A 14,347-nucleotide genomic window follows, 5' to 3' on the forward strand; every position below is an offset into this window, starting at 1 on the left:
TTTGTGCAGTAGGATAAGCTAATGCCATTTTTACAACTTTGTGCAGTAGGATAAGCTAATGCCATTTTTACAACTTTGTGCAGTAGGATAAGCTAATGCCATTTTACAACTTTGTGCAGTGGGATAAGCTAATGCCATTTAGACAACTTTGTGCAGTGGGATAAGCTAATGCCATTTATACAACTTTGTGCAGTAGGATAAGCTAATGCCATTTTTACAACTTTGTGCAGTAGGATAAGCTAATGCCATTTAGACAACTTTGTGCAGTAGGATAAGCTAATGCCATTTAGACAACTTTGTGCAGTAGGATAAGCTAATGCCATTTAGACAACTTTGTGCAGTGGGATAAGCTAATGCCATTTAGACAACTTTGTGCAGTGGGATAAGCTAATGCCATTTAGACAACTTTGTGCAGTGGGATAAGCTAATGCCATTTTACAACTTTGTGCAGTGGGATAAGCTAATGCCATTTTACAACTTTGTGCAGTGGGATAAGCTAATGCCATTTTACAACTTTGTGCAGTGGGATAAGCTAATGCCATTTAGACAACTTTGTGCAGTGGGATAAGCTAATGCCATTTTACAACTTTGTGCAGTGGGATAAGCTAATGCCATTTAGACAACTTTGTGCAGTGGGATAAGCTAATGCCATTTAGACAACTTTGTGCAGTGGGATAAGATAATGCCATTTAGACAACTTTGTGCAGTAGGATAAGCTAATGCCATTTAGACAACTTTGTGCAGTGGGATAAGCTAATGCCATTTAGACAACTTTGTGCAGTGGGATAAGCTAATGCCATTTAGACAACTTTGTGCAGTGGGATAAGCTAATGCCATTTTACAACTTTGTGCAGTGGGATAAGCTAATGCCATTTTACAACTTTGTGCAGTGGGATAAGCTAATGCCATTTTACAACTTTGTGCAGTGGGATAAGCTAATGCCATTTTACAACTTTGTGCAGTGGGATAAGCTAATGCCATTTTACAACTTTGTGCAGTGGGATAAGCTAATGCCATTTTACAACTTTGTGCAGTGGGATAAGCTAATGCCATTTTACAACTTTGTGCAGTGGGATAAGCTAATGCCATTTTACAACTTTGTGCAGTGGGATAAGCTAATGCCATTTTACAACTTTGTGCAGTGGGATAAGCTAATGCCATTTTACAACTTTGTGCAGTGGGATAAGCTAATGCCATTTTACAACTTTGTGCAGTGGGATAAGCTAATGCCATTTTACAACTTTGTGCAGTGGGATAAGCTAATGCCATTTTACAACTTTGTGCAGTGGGATAAGCTAATGCCATTTTACAACTTTGTGCAGTGGGATAAGCTAATGCCATTTTACAACTTTGTGCAGTGGGATAAGCTAATGCCATTTTACAACTTTGTGCAGTGGGATAAGCTAATGCCATTTTACAACTTTGTGCAGTGGGATAAGCTAATGCCATTTTACAACTTTGTGCAGTGGGATAAGCTAATGCCATTTTACAAGTGGGATAAGCTAATGCCATTTTACAACTTTGTGCAGTGGGATAAGCTAATGCCATTTTACAACTTTGTGCAGTGGGATAAGCTAATGCCATTTTACAACTTTGTGCAGTAGGATAAGCTAATGCCATTTTACAACTTTGTGCAGTGGGATAAGCTAATGCCATTTTACAACTTTGTGCAGTGGGATAAGCTAATGCCATTTTACAACTTTGTGCAGTGGGATAAGCTAATGCCATTTTACAACTTTGTGCAGTGGGATAAGCTAATGCCATTTTACAACTTTGTGCAGTGGGATAAGCTAATGCCATTTTACAACTTTGTGCAGTGGGATAAGCTAATGCCATTTTACAACTTTGTGCAGTGGGATAAGCTAATGCCATTTTACAACTTTGTGCAGTGGGATAAGCTAATGCCATTTTACAACTTTGTGCAGTAGGATAAGCTAATGCCATTTTTACAACTTTGTGCAGTAGGATAAGCTAATGCCATTTAGACAACTTTGTGCAGTAGGATAAGCTAATGCCATTTAGACAACTTTGTGCAGTGGGATAAGCTAATGCCATTTAGACAACTTTGTGCAGTGGGATAAGCTAATGCCATTTTACAACTTTGTGCAGTGGGATAAGCTAATGCCATTTTACAACTTTGTGCAGTAGGATAAGCTAATGCCATTTTACAACTTTGTGCAGTGGGATAAGCTAATGCCATTTTACAACTTTGTGCAGTGGGATAAGCTAATGCCATTTTACAACTTTGTGCAGTAGGATAAGCTAATGCCATTTTACAACTTTGTGCAGTGGGATAAGCTAATGCCATTTTACAACTTTGTGCAGTGGGATAAGCTAATGCCATTTTACAACTTTGTGCAGTGGGATAAGCTAATGCCATTTTACAACTTTGTGCAGTGGGATAAGCTAATGCCATTTTACAACTTTGTGCAGTGGGATAAGCTAATGCCATTTTACAACTTTGTGCAGTGGGATAAGCTAATGCCATTTTACAACTTTGTGCAGTAGGATAAGCTAATGCCATTTTACAACTTTGTGCAGTGGGATAAGCTAATGCCATTTTACAACTTTGTGCAGTGGGATAAGCTAATGCCATTTTACAACTTTGTGCAGTGGGATAAGCTAATGCCATTTTACAACTTTGTGCAGTAGGATAAGCTAATGCCATTTTACAACTTTGTGCAGTGGGATAAGCTAATGCCATTTTACAACTTTGTGCAGTGGGATAAGCTAATGCCATTTTACAACTTTGTGCAGTAGGATAAGCTAATGCCATTTTACAACTTTGTGCAGTAGGATAAGCTAATGCCATTTTACAACTTTGTGCAGTGGGATAAGCTAATGCCATTTTACAACTTTGTGCAGTGGGATAAGCTAATGCCATTTTACAACTTTGTGCAGTGGGATAAGCTAATGCCATTTTACAACTTTGTGCAGTGGGATAAGCTAATGCCATTTTACAACTTTGTGCAGTGGGATAAGCTAATGCCATTTTTACAACTTTGTGCAGTAGGATAAGCTAATGCCATTTTTACAACTTTGTGCAGTAGGATAAGCTAATGCCATTTTTACAACTTTGTGCAGTAGGATAAGCTAATGCCATTTTTACAACTTTGTGCAGTGGGATAAGCTAATGCCATTTTACAACTTTGTGCAGTGGGATAAGCTAATGCCATTTTACAACTTTGTGCAGTGGGATAAGCTAATGCCATTTTACAACTTTGTGCAGTGGGATAAGCTAATGCCATTTTACAACTTTGTGCAGTGGGATAAGCTAATGCCATTTTACAACTTTGTGCAGTAGGATAAGCTAATGCCATTTAGACAACTTTGTGCAGTAGGATAAGCTAATGCCATTTAGACAACTTTGTGCAGTAGGATAAGCTAATGCCATTTAGACAACTTTGTGCAGTAGGATAAGCTAATGCCATTTAGACAACTTTGTGCAGTAGGATAAGCTAATGCCATTTTTACAACTTTGTGCAGTAGGATAAGCTAATGCCATTTAGACAACTTTGTGCAGTAGGATAAGCTAATGCCATTTTTACAACTTTGTGCAGTAGGATAAGCTAATGCCATTTTTAAGTTGCTGTACTTATCCTCACTTCACTTGTTGTATAAATTTAAAAATTGTCAAAACCTTACATCTGCATCTTTTCCAAAATTGTTGTACTATCCCATATGGCCTGATGGCTAAGATTCTCAACTTGTAACATTAGGTCAAGGAACAAAACACAACACACATTTGTAGTCTTTCAGCCATGTGATGGTCAATCTCCCTATTCTCCAGTGAAAGGTATCCCAAAAGGTGACAGTGGATGCTGTCAGACAGTTGCCCTCCATAGTAAGCAGTGACTCCATTTAATGAAAACTTGTTTTCTGGAATTTTTTTTCCAGTTTTCTACTGTGTATATTCTCAAGGTTGAAAGTGCATCGTGCTGAAAGTAATACTTGAACCTGTTTGTTGTTGGTAGATACTTGAAGTACATAGATGAATTTATTTTTGCACAAAAGTATGATGAACATTTTGTAATGAAATCAGTTGAAGACTCCAGTATTTTAAAATGCATAATAATTTATTGCATAAAATTTAAAAGTAATAATTTATTATGCATTTTAAAACGTTGGAATTTTCAGCCAAACATATGTAATATTTCTCACATCCCAAACTGTTATTTCTATGTAGAAAAATTGTTTTTTTTTTGTTATTTATTTGTTTACTAATTTTACTTTTTTCTCTCCACCCACAGTATTGAATTTGATAAAGATAATGAATTTTTTGCAATTGCTGGAGTCACTAAAAAAATTAAGGTAAGTTTTTATATTGATACAACATGTTAAGTTTCAAGTTTTTCTTGCTCATGACTGTTAGTCAGATATCTCCAAGTAATTTTATCCTTCATGTCATATTGAAATAATGTAAGTTTCTGAGACCTCCTGTTGGAGTGTGTTTATGGCATCTGTGACAAACAGTCCAGTACGTGGTATTTTTTAAGTTTGTTTTAGTGGTTGATATGTTACTGTACTCTACATTAACCTGTTCAGTGCTGTAGACGAGATAACTCGACCAAACGGATCGGTAACACAGTGCCACGGATGAGTTAATTCCTTCTCAATAATACCTAACTTCAACGCCAGATGTCAGCACCATACATGCATTTGACCTACTTGCAAATTGTTTCACTTTTGATTCAGTGTTTTAAAAATTACTCAATTTTGCTGGAAAAAAAACTGGCATAGGAGCTGTCGTAGCAACTGAATTACTTGTCAGTCAAGAGGTTAAAGAAGTTGCGAGCAAGAAATAATGTTAACTGTTTAAGTATCACCTGGTGGAGAGTTTAGGTATGATACATTTTTAATTAAACTAATTTCCAGAACAGCATCTTTCTAAAGTTACCATTTTCTTTAAATCGGTTACAGTCGAGGAGGATGTTTACTTTTTCATAGAAAAAAATTTTTTAATGTCTAAAATCCTTGTTACACCTTCTCCTAAGACTAACAATCTACAGTTTAGAACAGATGTGAAAACCTGATTCATATAGCTGTGCTTTGATACAGACAAGTGTTTTGCTGTTCTTTGTCTAGCAGTATTTATGGCCAGCTCTAATGCTACATTCCTAAGGAAACCTATTCCCAAAGGATCTTTCCACAAGCCATTATTATATGTAAATTAATGTAATTATATTGCAAAACCTGACTGTTCTGACTCAAAGTTAATTTTTGTTTCTTTTGTTAATTCAAAGAAATTGTTTTCTTTCCCATTCAGTTAAAATACGGCATCATTTTTGCAAATGTAAAAATCTCTGAAGATTTAATAATCCATTAAATTTCATTAATTTATAGTAAATTTATTGATTTTTATCTCCCTTATCCTGTAACTTTTCACTTATTTAAACACAGTTTAAAATATTTGATTCTGTTTGAAGTTTAAATAAAATATTGAAAAAAGAACAAATACAGGAAGCAAGATCATTTTGAGTTCTATAATAAGGGTCGTACTGATGAATTGATTGTTGGCAAACATGGAGTTATGAACTGAGAGCTGTGGTTGTTCATGTACAAGTTGGTTACAAACTGAGGGCTGTGGTTAAATTGAGTGCTAAACCTGACAGTGAATAATTATACTCACTTAACATATTTTCCTTCAGTTCTCCAATGTTAACAAATTATAAGCCCAAACTACATTCTATAGTTCCAATACCCAGTTCAGTTTTAATGTTTACTTACAGTAATGTTAATTTTATACTATTTACAATTAATATGTTCTTTTAAAACATTGTTTGGATTATGTACTAGAAATACAGTTGAAACTGAATCTGATAAACACATTAATTACTTTTGTCTTTTTTTGTTTGATTTTTATAATTTTTATTGCTCAGCTGTTCTTTTAACATGTTAATTATGATGCAGGTCTTTGATTATGGCACTGCGATAATGGATACCATAGACATGCACTATCCAGTGAACGAGATGGTGTGTAATTCAAAAATCAGGTTAGTTCAGTTGTGGATATGTAATTTAAAAATCGGACCAGTTCCGTTATGGATGTGTAATTTAAAAATCGGGTCAGTTCCGTTGTGGATGTGTAATTTAAAAACCGGGTCAGTTCCGTTGTGGATGTGTAATTAAAAAATCGGGTCAGTTCCGTTGTGGATGTGTAATTTAAAAATTGGGCCAGTTCCGTTGTGGATGTGTAATTTAAAAATCGGGCCAGTTCCGTTGTGGATGTGTAATTTAAAAATCGGGCCAGTTCCGTTGTGGATGTGTAATTTAAAAATCGGGCCAGTTCCGTTGTGGATGTGCAATTCAAAAATCGGGCCAGTTCCGTTGTGGATGTGTAATTTAAAAATCGGGCCAGTTCCGTTGTGGATGTGTAATTTAAAAATCGGGCCAGTTCCGTTGTGGATGTGTAATTTAAAAATCGGGCCAGTTCCGTTGTGGATGTGTAATTTAAAAATCGGGCCAGTTCCGTTGTGGATGTGTAATTTAAAAATTGGGCCAGTTCCGTTGTGGATGTGTAATTTAAAAATTGGGCCAGTTCCGTTGTGGATGTGTAATTTAAAAATCGGGTCAGTTCCGTTGTGGATGTGCAATTCAAAAATCGGGCCAGTTCCGCTGTGGATTGAATGTAGATGATTTTATGATTCTTAAATTGTTCGTTTCTTCCTGTACACAAACATGATTTAAAAACATGTATGAGCTTTAAACAGTCAATTTAAAATTTTGGTAATAAATATAACCTTTTGAACAAAAAATTAAAAACAGGCTTAATATGAAAGAAATGTTTAGGATTTATATCATTTGTTTCATTGGTTTACATAATTTTTACTACAATACAGAAAGATACTACAGAGATCCCTGCATATAGTAATTACAAAGTATTATACTTTTCTGTGTAATTTTAATGATTTTATGATTAATTCATTTTTAACCACATGTATTTAAACCATTCTTTTTAGTGGTATTCCAATTTGATCCGAGTTTTTTTTTTGTCAGATAGTTAGCACTAGATCAAACAATATATTTGATTGTTATTTTGCACAAAATAGATGTCACGGTAAAAATTAACATCACAAGTGACATGATATTCAGTAATGACTCACGGCAGTCTCGAAGTTTAAGATGTTAATAGTTTATATGTTAAAATATATAAAGTTTGTTTTCCTAAACTGGTCACTTTATTTATTAACTAGAATAATTTATTGAGTGAAATATTTTTACTTGTGTGCTTTAACAATTTGGGTAGAGAAACGTACACTATCTCGCATGTGCACTAACAAACATGCTTTAACTGAACTATATAACAAGGACTAGATCCATGCTTTGGCAAATACTAAACTTCTCTAGTGGGTAAATAATCCAGAAAAAAGTGATGTTTTTATCAAACTGATAGAAAACTTATGTTGGGGTTTACGTGTAGAAGCTATTATGTAGTGTGTATACAGAAATAGACCTGTTTCTTTGAGTACTGAGTGCAGTGTTTTCAGTGAGTAATAAGAAAACTTGTATGTTCAAGCTGTATCAGCTGGAGTTCGTATCACAAAGGGATGTTAGCAAGCAGTGATTATGAGGGAACTGTCACCATCTGGGACGCTTTCACCGGTCAGAAGATACGAAACTTTCAGGTATGGTCACATCGTGAAATGTTGATATAGAATCTAACATCAAGGTTTGTAGGCCTGATTTACACTTTATATTTTGGTACCATTATCTTCATAGAGCTTTCTACATTTACCATTAAAAGCAATGTTTTATTGTCTGATTCACCTTTTAGTGAAGGACACATCTTAATAATATTATTCAAGTGTTAAAGTTTGTATTTTTCTGACAATAATTGTAATAAACAGTTGCACTGATAGGTAGTTAAATTATTATTATAAAAAAAAATTTGTTTTAATTGGGTTTAAAGATAAATTAACCATGATGATAGAGTAGTAGGATGTGACTTAGTTAATTAAACAAATAAATATACAATCATAACTCTTAACTATTGGGTTATAATGGACTGTGTATTAGTGTGGTGAATTGGTTTTTATGTGGGTATAATCCAAAACAAGTCTTGAAATTAGTTTCCACGACTGAGAAACAAATAATGCCAGTATTTATTAATTTCTATTTTTAAGCACACTTCTTTAAAACATTATTGTAATTAATTCATAGTGTTGTTTTAAGGCATGGGTTAGCCCTGTAATAGAACTCTGGATTTTAGGGCTGTTAAACTGGATTTAAAACCTGTGTATCTCAAAATCTTCCCTGCACTTTAAGTGTTGGTGCATTATAAGGGTGACAGTCAATCTTTTAAAGTAATTAATGGGGTGTTACTGACTAGCTGCCTTCCCTCTGTTCAGTAGCTCAAAAACAGAGATAGCTTTACTACACAAAACACAGTATTTTGTTCAAGTGCTTGTGTATATAGTAAAATATGAAGAACACAGTGTGTGTACGTTTGTCAGAAAAATTATCCAAAGACCTGGGGAAGTCATTTTGGTGTTTGTGTCACATAGTGGTATAGTTTTATATTAGTCAGTCAATTTTTTTTGCTATTTTGTGATAGTTTTTTAATTCATTGTTTTAATAACCAGTTCAGTCCCAGTTGTGTTATAAACAAAAATGCAACAACAACTCGTTGTCTTACACGTTGTTTTTCCTCCTTACTTGGACAGTTGTCTGAAATATATTTTAAGAGAAATATGGTCACTTTGTTGTATACATAAACATGCATATCTTAACATGACATGTAAAGAAACTTTGTATCAACTGATCTCAAACTTTTGTCATTTTACATGTGCATCTAGGAACACGAGAAACGTTGCTGGAGTGTTGATTTCAACCGTGTTGACACCAAACTAGTTGCATCGGGATCTGATGATTCTAAAGGTATGTACTACATCCTGTGTTTATAAGTGTTGATATAATGTTACAACATGGTGGTTATTCAGGTCATCTTTATAACTTTTTAGAAGCTGAAATCTGACAGCATAGTTTGCCATATTTTTGAAAGGCTCGCTATCTTTACTTTGATTTATTATATGAAGGAAAACTAACTTGGAGCTGATAGACTGGTATTACTGTATTCAAAAGTTTGGTTATTACAGTGTGAAACACAGTTACTCCCTTCTTGACATTTTTAGATGTCCACCTGTACCTCTTGAACTTTTTATATTCAGTTTATTTTGTTGTGTTCTTTTGAATAAAAATCAGATATGATGTTTTAATGTTACTGCATGTGTTACTGAACTTTTACAACAATTAAATGATGTTATGTTCTTGGACCTTATTGGCTTTTCTATTCCATTAAAATGATATGTCAACTAGTGTTATAGAACTGCCTTTTATCCATTATAAGAGTGCTTTTGGAAATCAATTTTTTAATGACCAGTATAAGTTGGTTATGACCGGTGTCTCAAGTACGTGTAACTGTTAAGTTTTTTTGTTTTGATTTTTTAAAAGAAGACAAGTGTGCCATACTGTGACAGTGCAGTTTGCACCAATAATGTTGCAAAGAAAACAACATGCATTCCATTTTGAGGCCGTGTATGCATTATACAAGTAGCAATTGAATCCCACTTTTTGAACAGAGCACCCAAAAGTTGGTGGTGTTGATTGGTTATCTTTAATTTATAACAAGAGTTGGTGGTGTTGATTTGTTATCTTTTAATTTATAACAGGAGTTGGTGGTGTTGATTTGTTATCTTTTAATTTATAACAGGAGTTGGTGGTGTTGATTTGTTATCTTTTGATTTATAAAATTAGGGACAGTTGATGCTATTAACCTTTGAGAAGTTTTGCACAAAATTCATCATGTACCAACGACTTTTTTTTTTTTTTTTTTTGAAAGAGAAAATTCTTTGATTAAAAAACGTTTTAAATGCAAAAGAAATGCCAAGTACTTTTGTTGTGCAAACGTTTCTGTGAAGACTTGTACTGGAAAAGATCCAATCTCTAAAAAAAAAACGTGTTTATCGTTCCGTAGTTAAGCTTTGGTCAACTGGAATGGATCATTCTGTAACATCACTGGAGACAAAGGCCAACGTGTGTTGTGTCAAGTTTAACCCTGAAAGCAGATACCATCTGGCATTTGGCTCGGCTGGTTAGTAAGAATTACACTGGCTAACATTTCTTATCTATATTTTATACAATGGAAGCTCTTCAATGAGACCAATCACAACATATTAAAACAGATTTTTGACCAATCACAACATATTCACATAATTTTTGACCAGTCATAAGTTTCAGTAATGTAGTATATTCATAATTGTTTTATAAGCAGTGCAAGTTAGGTGTTTACAATAGAATAATAATAAAACTTCACTATTTTAGAGAAACAACCAGCGATTGAAAAAATATATGTAAATGATATAAAATGTGTGATTTTTGTATAGAGATGTCAACTTATTTTATTCTAATTAATTTCAAAATATTTGGTCTTATTAAAGATTTTCCACTGCATTTCGAGTTATAGAAGTTTTATTTTCTTTAATGATTACAGTATGGACATTTTATTTTATTTATTTATATCTTTAAAATGATATGCAGTCCAAAAATCAAATGTAGTAATTCATGTCTTCACTCTTTGTTCAGTGCTTGCATGTTTGTGTCATGTGACATGTTTTTAGCCAATCATAATTCCCAGTTTGTTTTTATTCTCTCTGTTCTGCTTGCTTATGGGTAATAGAAGAGGACATTGACAGCTCCAGACTTGGTACTTGTCTATTACTGTCACCTTAATTTTATCTCTACTAAAGTGTTAACAATCAGAATTTATCCGTAAACCTCCTTCGTAGACTTTAAAAACTTTTCGTAATCTTAGCCCGTTGTTCGTTAAATTTCTTTACGTTCAAACTGGAAACTCGCAAAATTATTTTTCTCCTGATCTCCGAAAAACTAAAATTTTAAATGTTTTTCTTTTCATTATGATTTAGATCTTTAATTACTTGTGTTGGTTACATAAAATATTTTGATAAATCTGATGCAGTATTCTTTCCCAGTCTTTCTATTATCAATACCATAAACATGTTTTCTAGGTTAATCTATCCCAAACTGTTTAAAAAAAAAAAAAAGTGAACACTTATTTTTATCAATAAATGGTTTTGAAATATATGTTAAAAGTAATGAAATCAAATCTAAGAGAATTTCGTTTGTGTTTGATTTTGTAGAACATAAAATGTGGTTTTTACACTTGTCAGAAATCTTTCAAGTCATTAAAAATATATTTTTGTCACAGTGAATGATTTTATAAGTCAGATATTTAATTAATGTACCAGTTTTAGTGTATGTAGAAATAATTTTGGAGGGGAGGGAGAAGGGGCTCACCCCCTTTATATTTTATATCTGGACTTGGTTGAAAGATTTGGAAATGTGACTTTAAATCTGTGATGGTGAAAGTGTTGACAAAAGAAATCTCGCATAATTTGATATTTTGTATTTCATTTAAAGTATGTATAATGAATTACAAAATATCAAATTATGTGAGAGTTCTTTTGTCAACATTTAAAGTATGTATAACAATAATAACTTCTATTATTATATATATAAAAACGGCTCGTTTGGGTTGAGAAAATATTTTACGTAGAGGAGCGAACAACGTTTCGAACTTCTTCGGTCATTGTCAGGTTAATGAAGGTCAAAACGTTGTTCGCTCCTCTACGTAAAATATTTTCTCGACCCAAACGAGCCGTTTTTACATATATATTTCTCTACAAGTGGGTTTTCTCGACATCACTGATTATTGATTCACTATTATTAATTGTTAATAGGAAATTAACTTCATTATAAAAGAATGAGTGTAGTATGAAATAAGGATTAAAACACTTTAGATTCCTTTGTTAGTCCTAGTTTGGATGTTTATTTTATATGTATATAACATTATTCATATACATGTTATATTTGTATCATTTTCTCACAACAAAAGTTAGATTCTTCTATTATGTAACTTTCTATACTAATCAAAGTAAAGAGAAAATGTTAGTCATATTAAATCTAGGTACTTTGTCGCGTATTTAAGACATGTTTCGTTTCAGATCACAGCGTGCATTATTACGACCTTAGAAACATTAAACAGCCCTTGGGAACGTTCCGTGGACATAAAAAAGCTGTTTCGTACGTGAAGTTTTTGAATACCGAAGAAATTGTATCGGCGTAAGTGGTTTAGATTTTTGGAAGTGTCGTTTAAATTGTAATATTACATCCCCACAGTGCTGTGTTATTAATGAGGGCCAACAATTTTAAAGTTAATTACTTTAGATAAAGCTGTGGTGATTGGATGTTGGTCTTTGTCATGGTTATCAACCTTTACACCCAAGTCTGATTACTAATTTTGATCCTATTTTTTTTCAGCTGTTAATCAATCAGCTGCCATGTTTAGATACGTCATACGAACTATTTTCATAGTGGCAGAGGCCGAGATATAATATCCTACATCTTCACAGAAAGGCTGCTATGGGTTGCTTGCAGTTAAGCACAAAGTTACACAATGGGCTATCTGTTGTCTGCCCATCACAGGTATTGAAACCAGGTTTTTAGTGGTTTGTGTCTGTAGACGTACTGCTGTGCCACAGGCTGCTATGGTATCCACTTGTTTAGGATCTTGCACCTTTTAGGGGGTGTATCTAATGTTGTTTACTTCTATACTAGGTTGGCTGCTTTATGTTATCAGTTAGGTGAATGCAAGAAGTGTCTTTCTATCTTTTTCTCGTGTGCGGTTCTGAACCCATTATTCTAGCATTATTCATGTTGTAAGGTGGTTGTCTTCTCTGTCATAAATGTTATAAAAAGTGTTGTGTTTCATAATTCTAACTTTAGTTTTTCTGTTCCTGGTTAAGTGTCCACTTGTTGTTGGTATTCATGTTAGAAGTGGTTTGTGTTAAAATACAAGGTTTTGAGTTATACGCTGGTCTGGTGTAGTCATTAACTCTTTCACTACAAGCTTGGTCAAATCAGATGACTTCATAACCCCAGGTTGACCTCCGTAGTTTCCATACTATTACTTGTATGTTTTGTGTATCTTTGACACATGTTGCAAGCTTCGAGCAGTCATTGAGAGTGATATTTAGAGGTAACAATCACAATTTTTAATGTGGTATTCTCACCAAAGATTTCTCCACTAATACATGGATTCAAAGTGTTGCCTGCTCCAACTGCAAAGTGAGTTTCATGTTAAGATTAAAAATACTTTTCTTTGTTTGAAAAATATCCTAAAATTAAATTTTAGCATAGAATGTCGTTTAATCTATCCTATAGTTCTACAGATAGCCAGTTGAAATTTGAACCTGAATGTTGTTTGATCTATCCTATAGTTCTACAGACAGCCAGTTGAAATTTGAACCTGAATGTTGTTTGATCTATCCTATAGTTCTACAGACAGCCAGTTTAAATTTGAACCTGAATGTTGTTTGCTTCCATCCTATAGTTCTACAGATAGCCAGTTTAAATTTGAACCTGAATGTTGTTTGCTTCTATCCTATAGTTCTACAGACAGCCAGTTTAAATTTGAACCTGAATGTTGTTTGCTTCTATCCTATAGTTCTACAGATAGCCAGTTTAAATTTGAACCTGAATGTTGTTTGCTTCTCTCCTATAGTTCTACAGACAGCCAGTTTAAATTTGAACCTGAATGTTGTTTGATCTATCCTATAGTTCTACAGACAGCCAGTTTAAATTTGAACCTGAATGTTGTTTGATCTATCCTATAGTTCTACAGATAGCCAGTTGAAATGTGAACTTGAATGTTGTTTATTCTATAGTTCTACAGATAGCCAGTTGAAATTATGGAACATCAACAAACCCCACTGTTTGCGTTCTTTCAAGGGTCACATAAACGAGAAGAATTTTGTTGGTTTAGCCACTGACGGTGACTATGTTGCTTGTGGTGAGTTCTAGATCTGTTTAACACACCACATCCCTACATTTCTAGGATGTGACGTAACTCTTGTCGAATTTCATTTCAAAAATACAACTAGTTGACGAAATTATTTAACTTCACAGGAAGTTTCCTAAATGCATGTAATTCCAGGAAAATAAACTTTGTAATATCGTTTCTTTCTTTTTACTAAAAAATTATTATTTATTCTAATTATTTCATTGAGACTGAATAATTCACATGCAAGGTGATATTCATTTTAAGGATAAAATTGTTTTATCACATTACAGTTCATGAATTTCATTTGTATAAACCTCTAAGACCTTCTGAATTACTATCATGTTATTTTCTCTACCACATTATTAACTGTAGGCTATTATCATTAATGTACAGTTTATACAAGGAATAGAAATATGTACATTTTAAACTATCCATCAAAGAATCGTAAAATTTCTGCTATGGGTAATATTTCTAATGTGTTGTCGTTTT

At 33.5% G+C, this 14,347-nt stretch overlaps 1 protein-coding gene across 1 annotated transcript in view; it reads left to right on the forward strand.

Moving 5' to 3' along the window:
• Window positions 1-14,347, forward strand: part of LOC143228760 (E3 ubiquitin-protein ligase COP1-like) — a 32,530-nt gene that overhangs the window by 11,100 nt on the left and 7,083 nt on the right. The window contains 7 exon segments of the mRNA XM_076460080.1: window positions 4,251-4,311; window positions 5,911-5,993; window positions 7,517-7,625; window positions 8,796-8,877; window positions 9,974-10,090; window positions 12,021-12,138; window positions 13,743-13,867. Of these exon segments, the coding sequence (XP_076316195.1) occupies window positions 4,251-4,311; window positions 5,911-5,993; window positions 7,517-7,625; window positions 8,796-8,877; window positions 9,974-10,090; window positions 12,021-12,138; window positions 13,743-13,867 (695 nt within the window).

Source organism: Tachypleus tridentatus, chromosome 10 (assembly GCF_004210375.1).
Source record: "Tachypleus tridentatus isolate NWPU-2018 chromosome 10, ASM421037v1, whole genome shotgun sequence".
Taxonomy (NCBI): domain Eukaryota; kingdom Metazoa; phylum Arthropoda; class Merostomata; order Xiphosura; family Limulidae; genus Tachypleus; species Tachypleus tridentatus.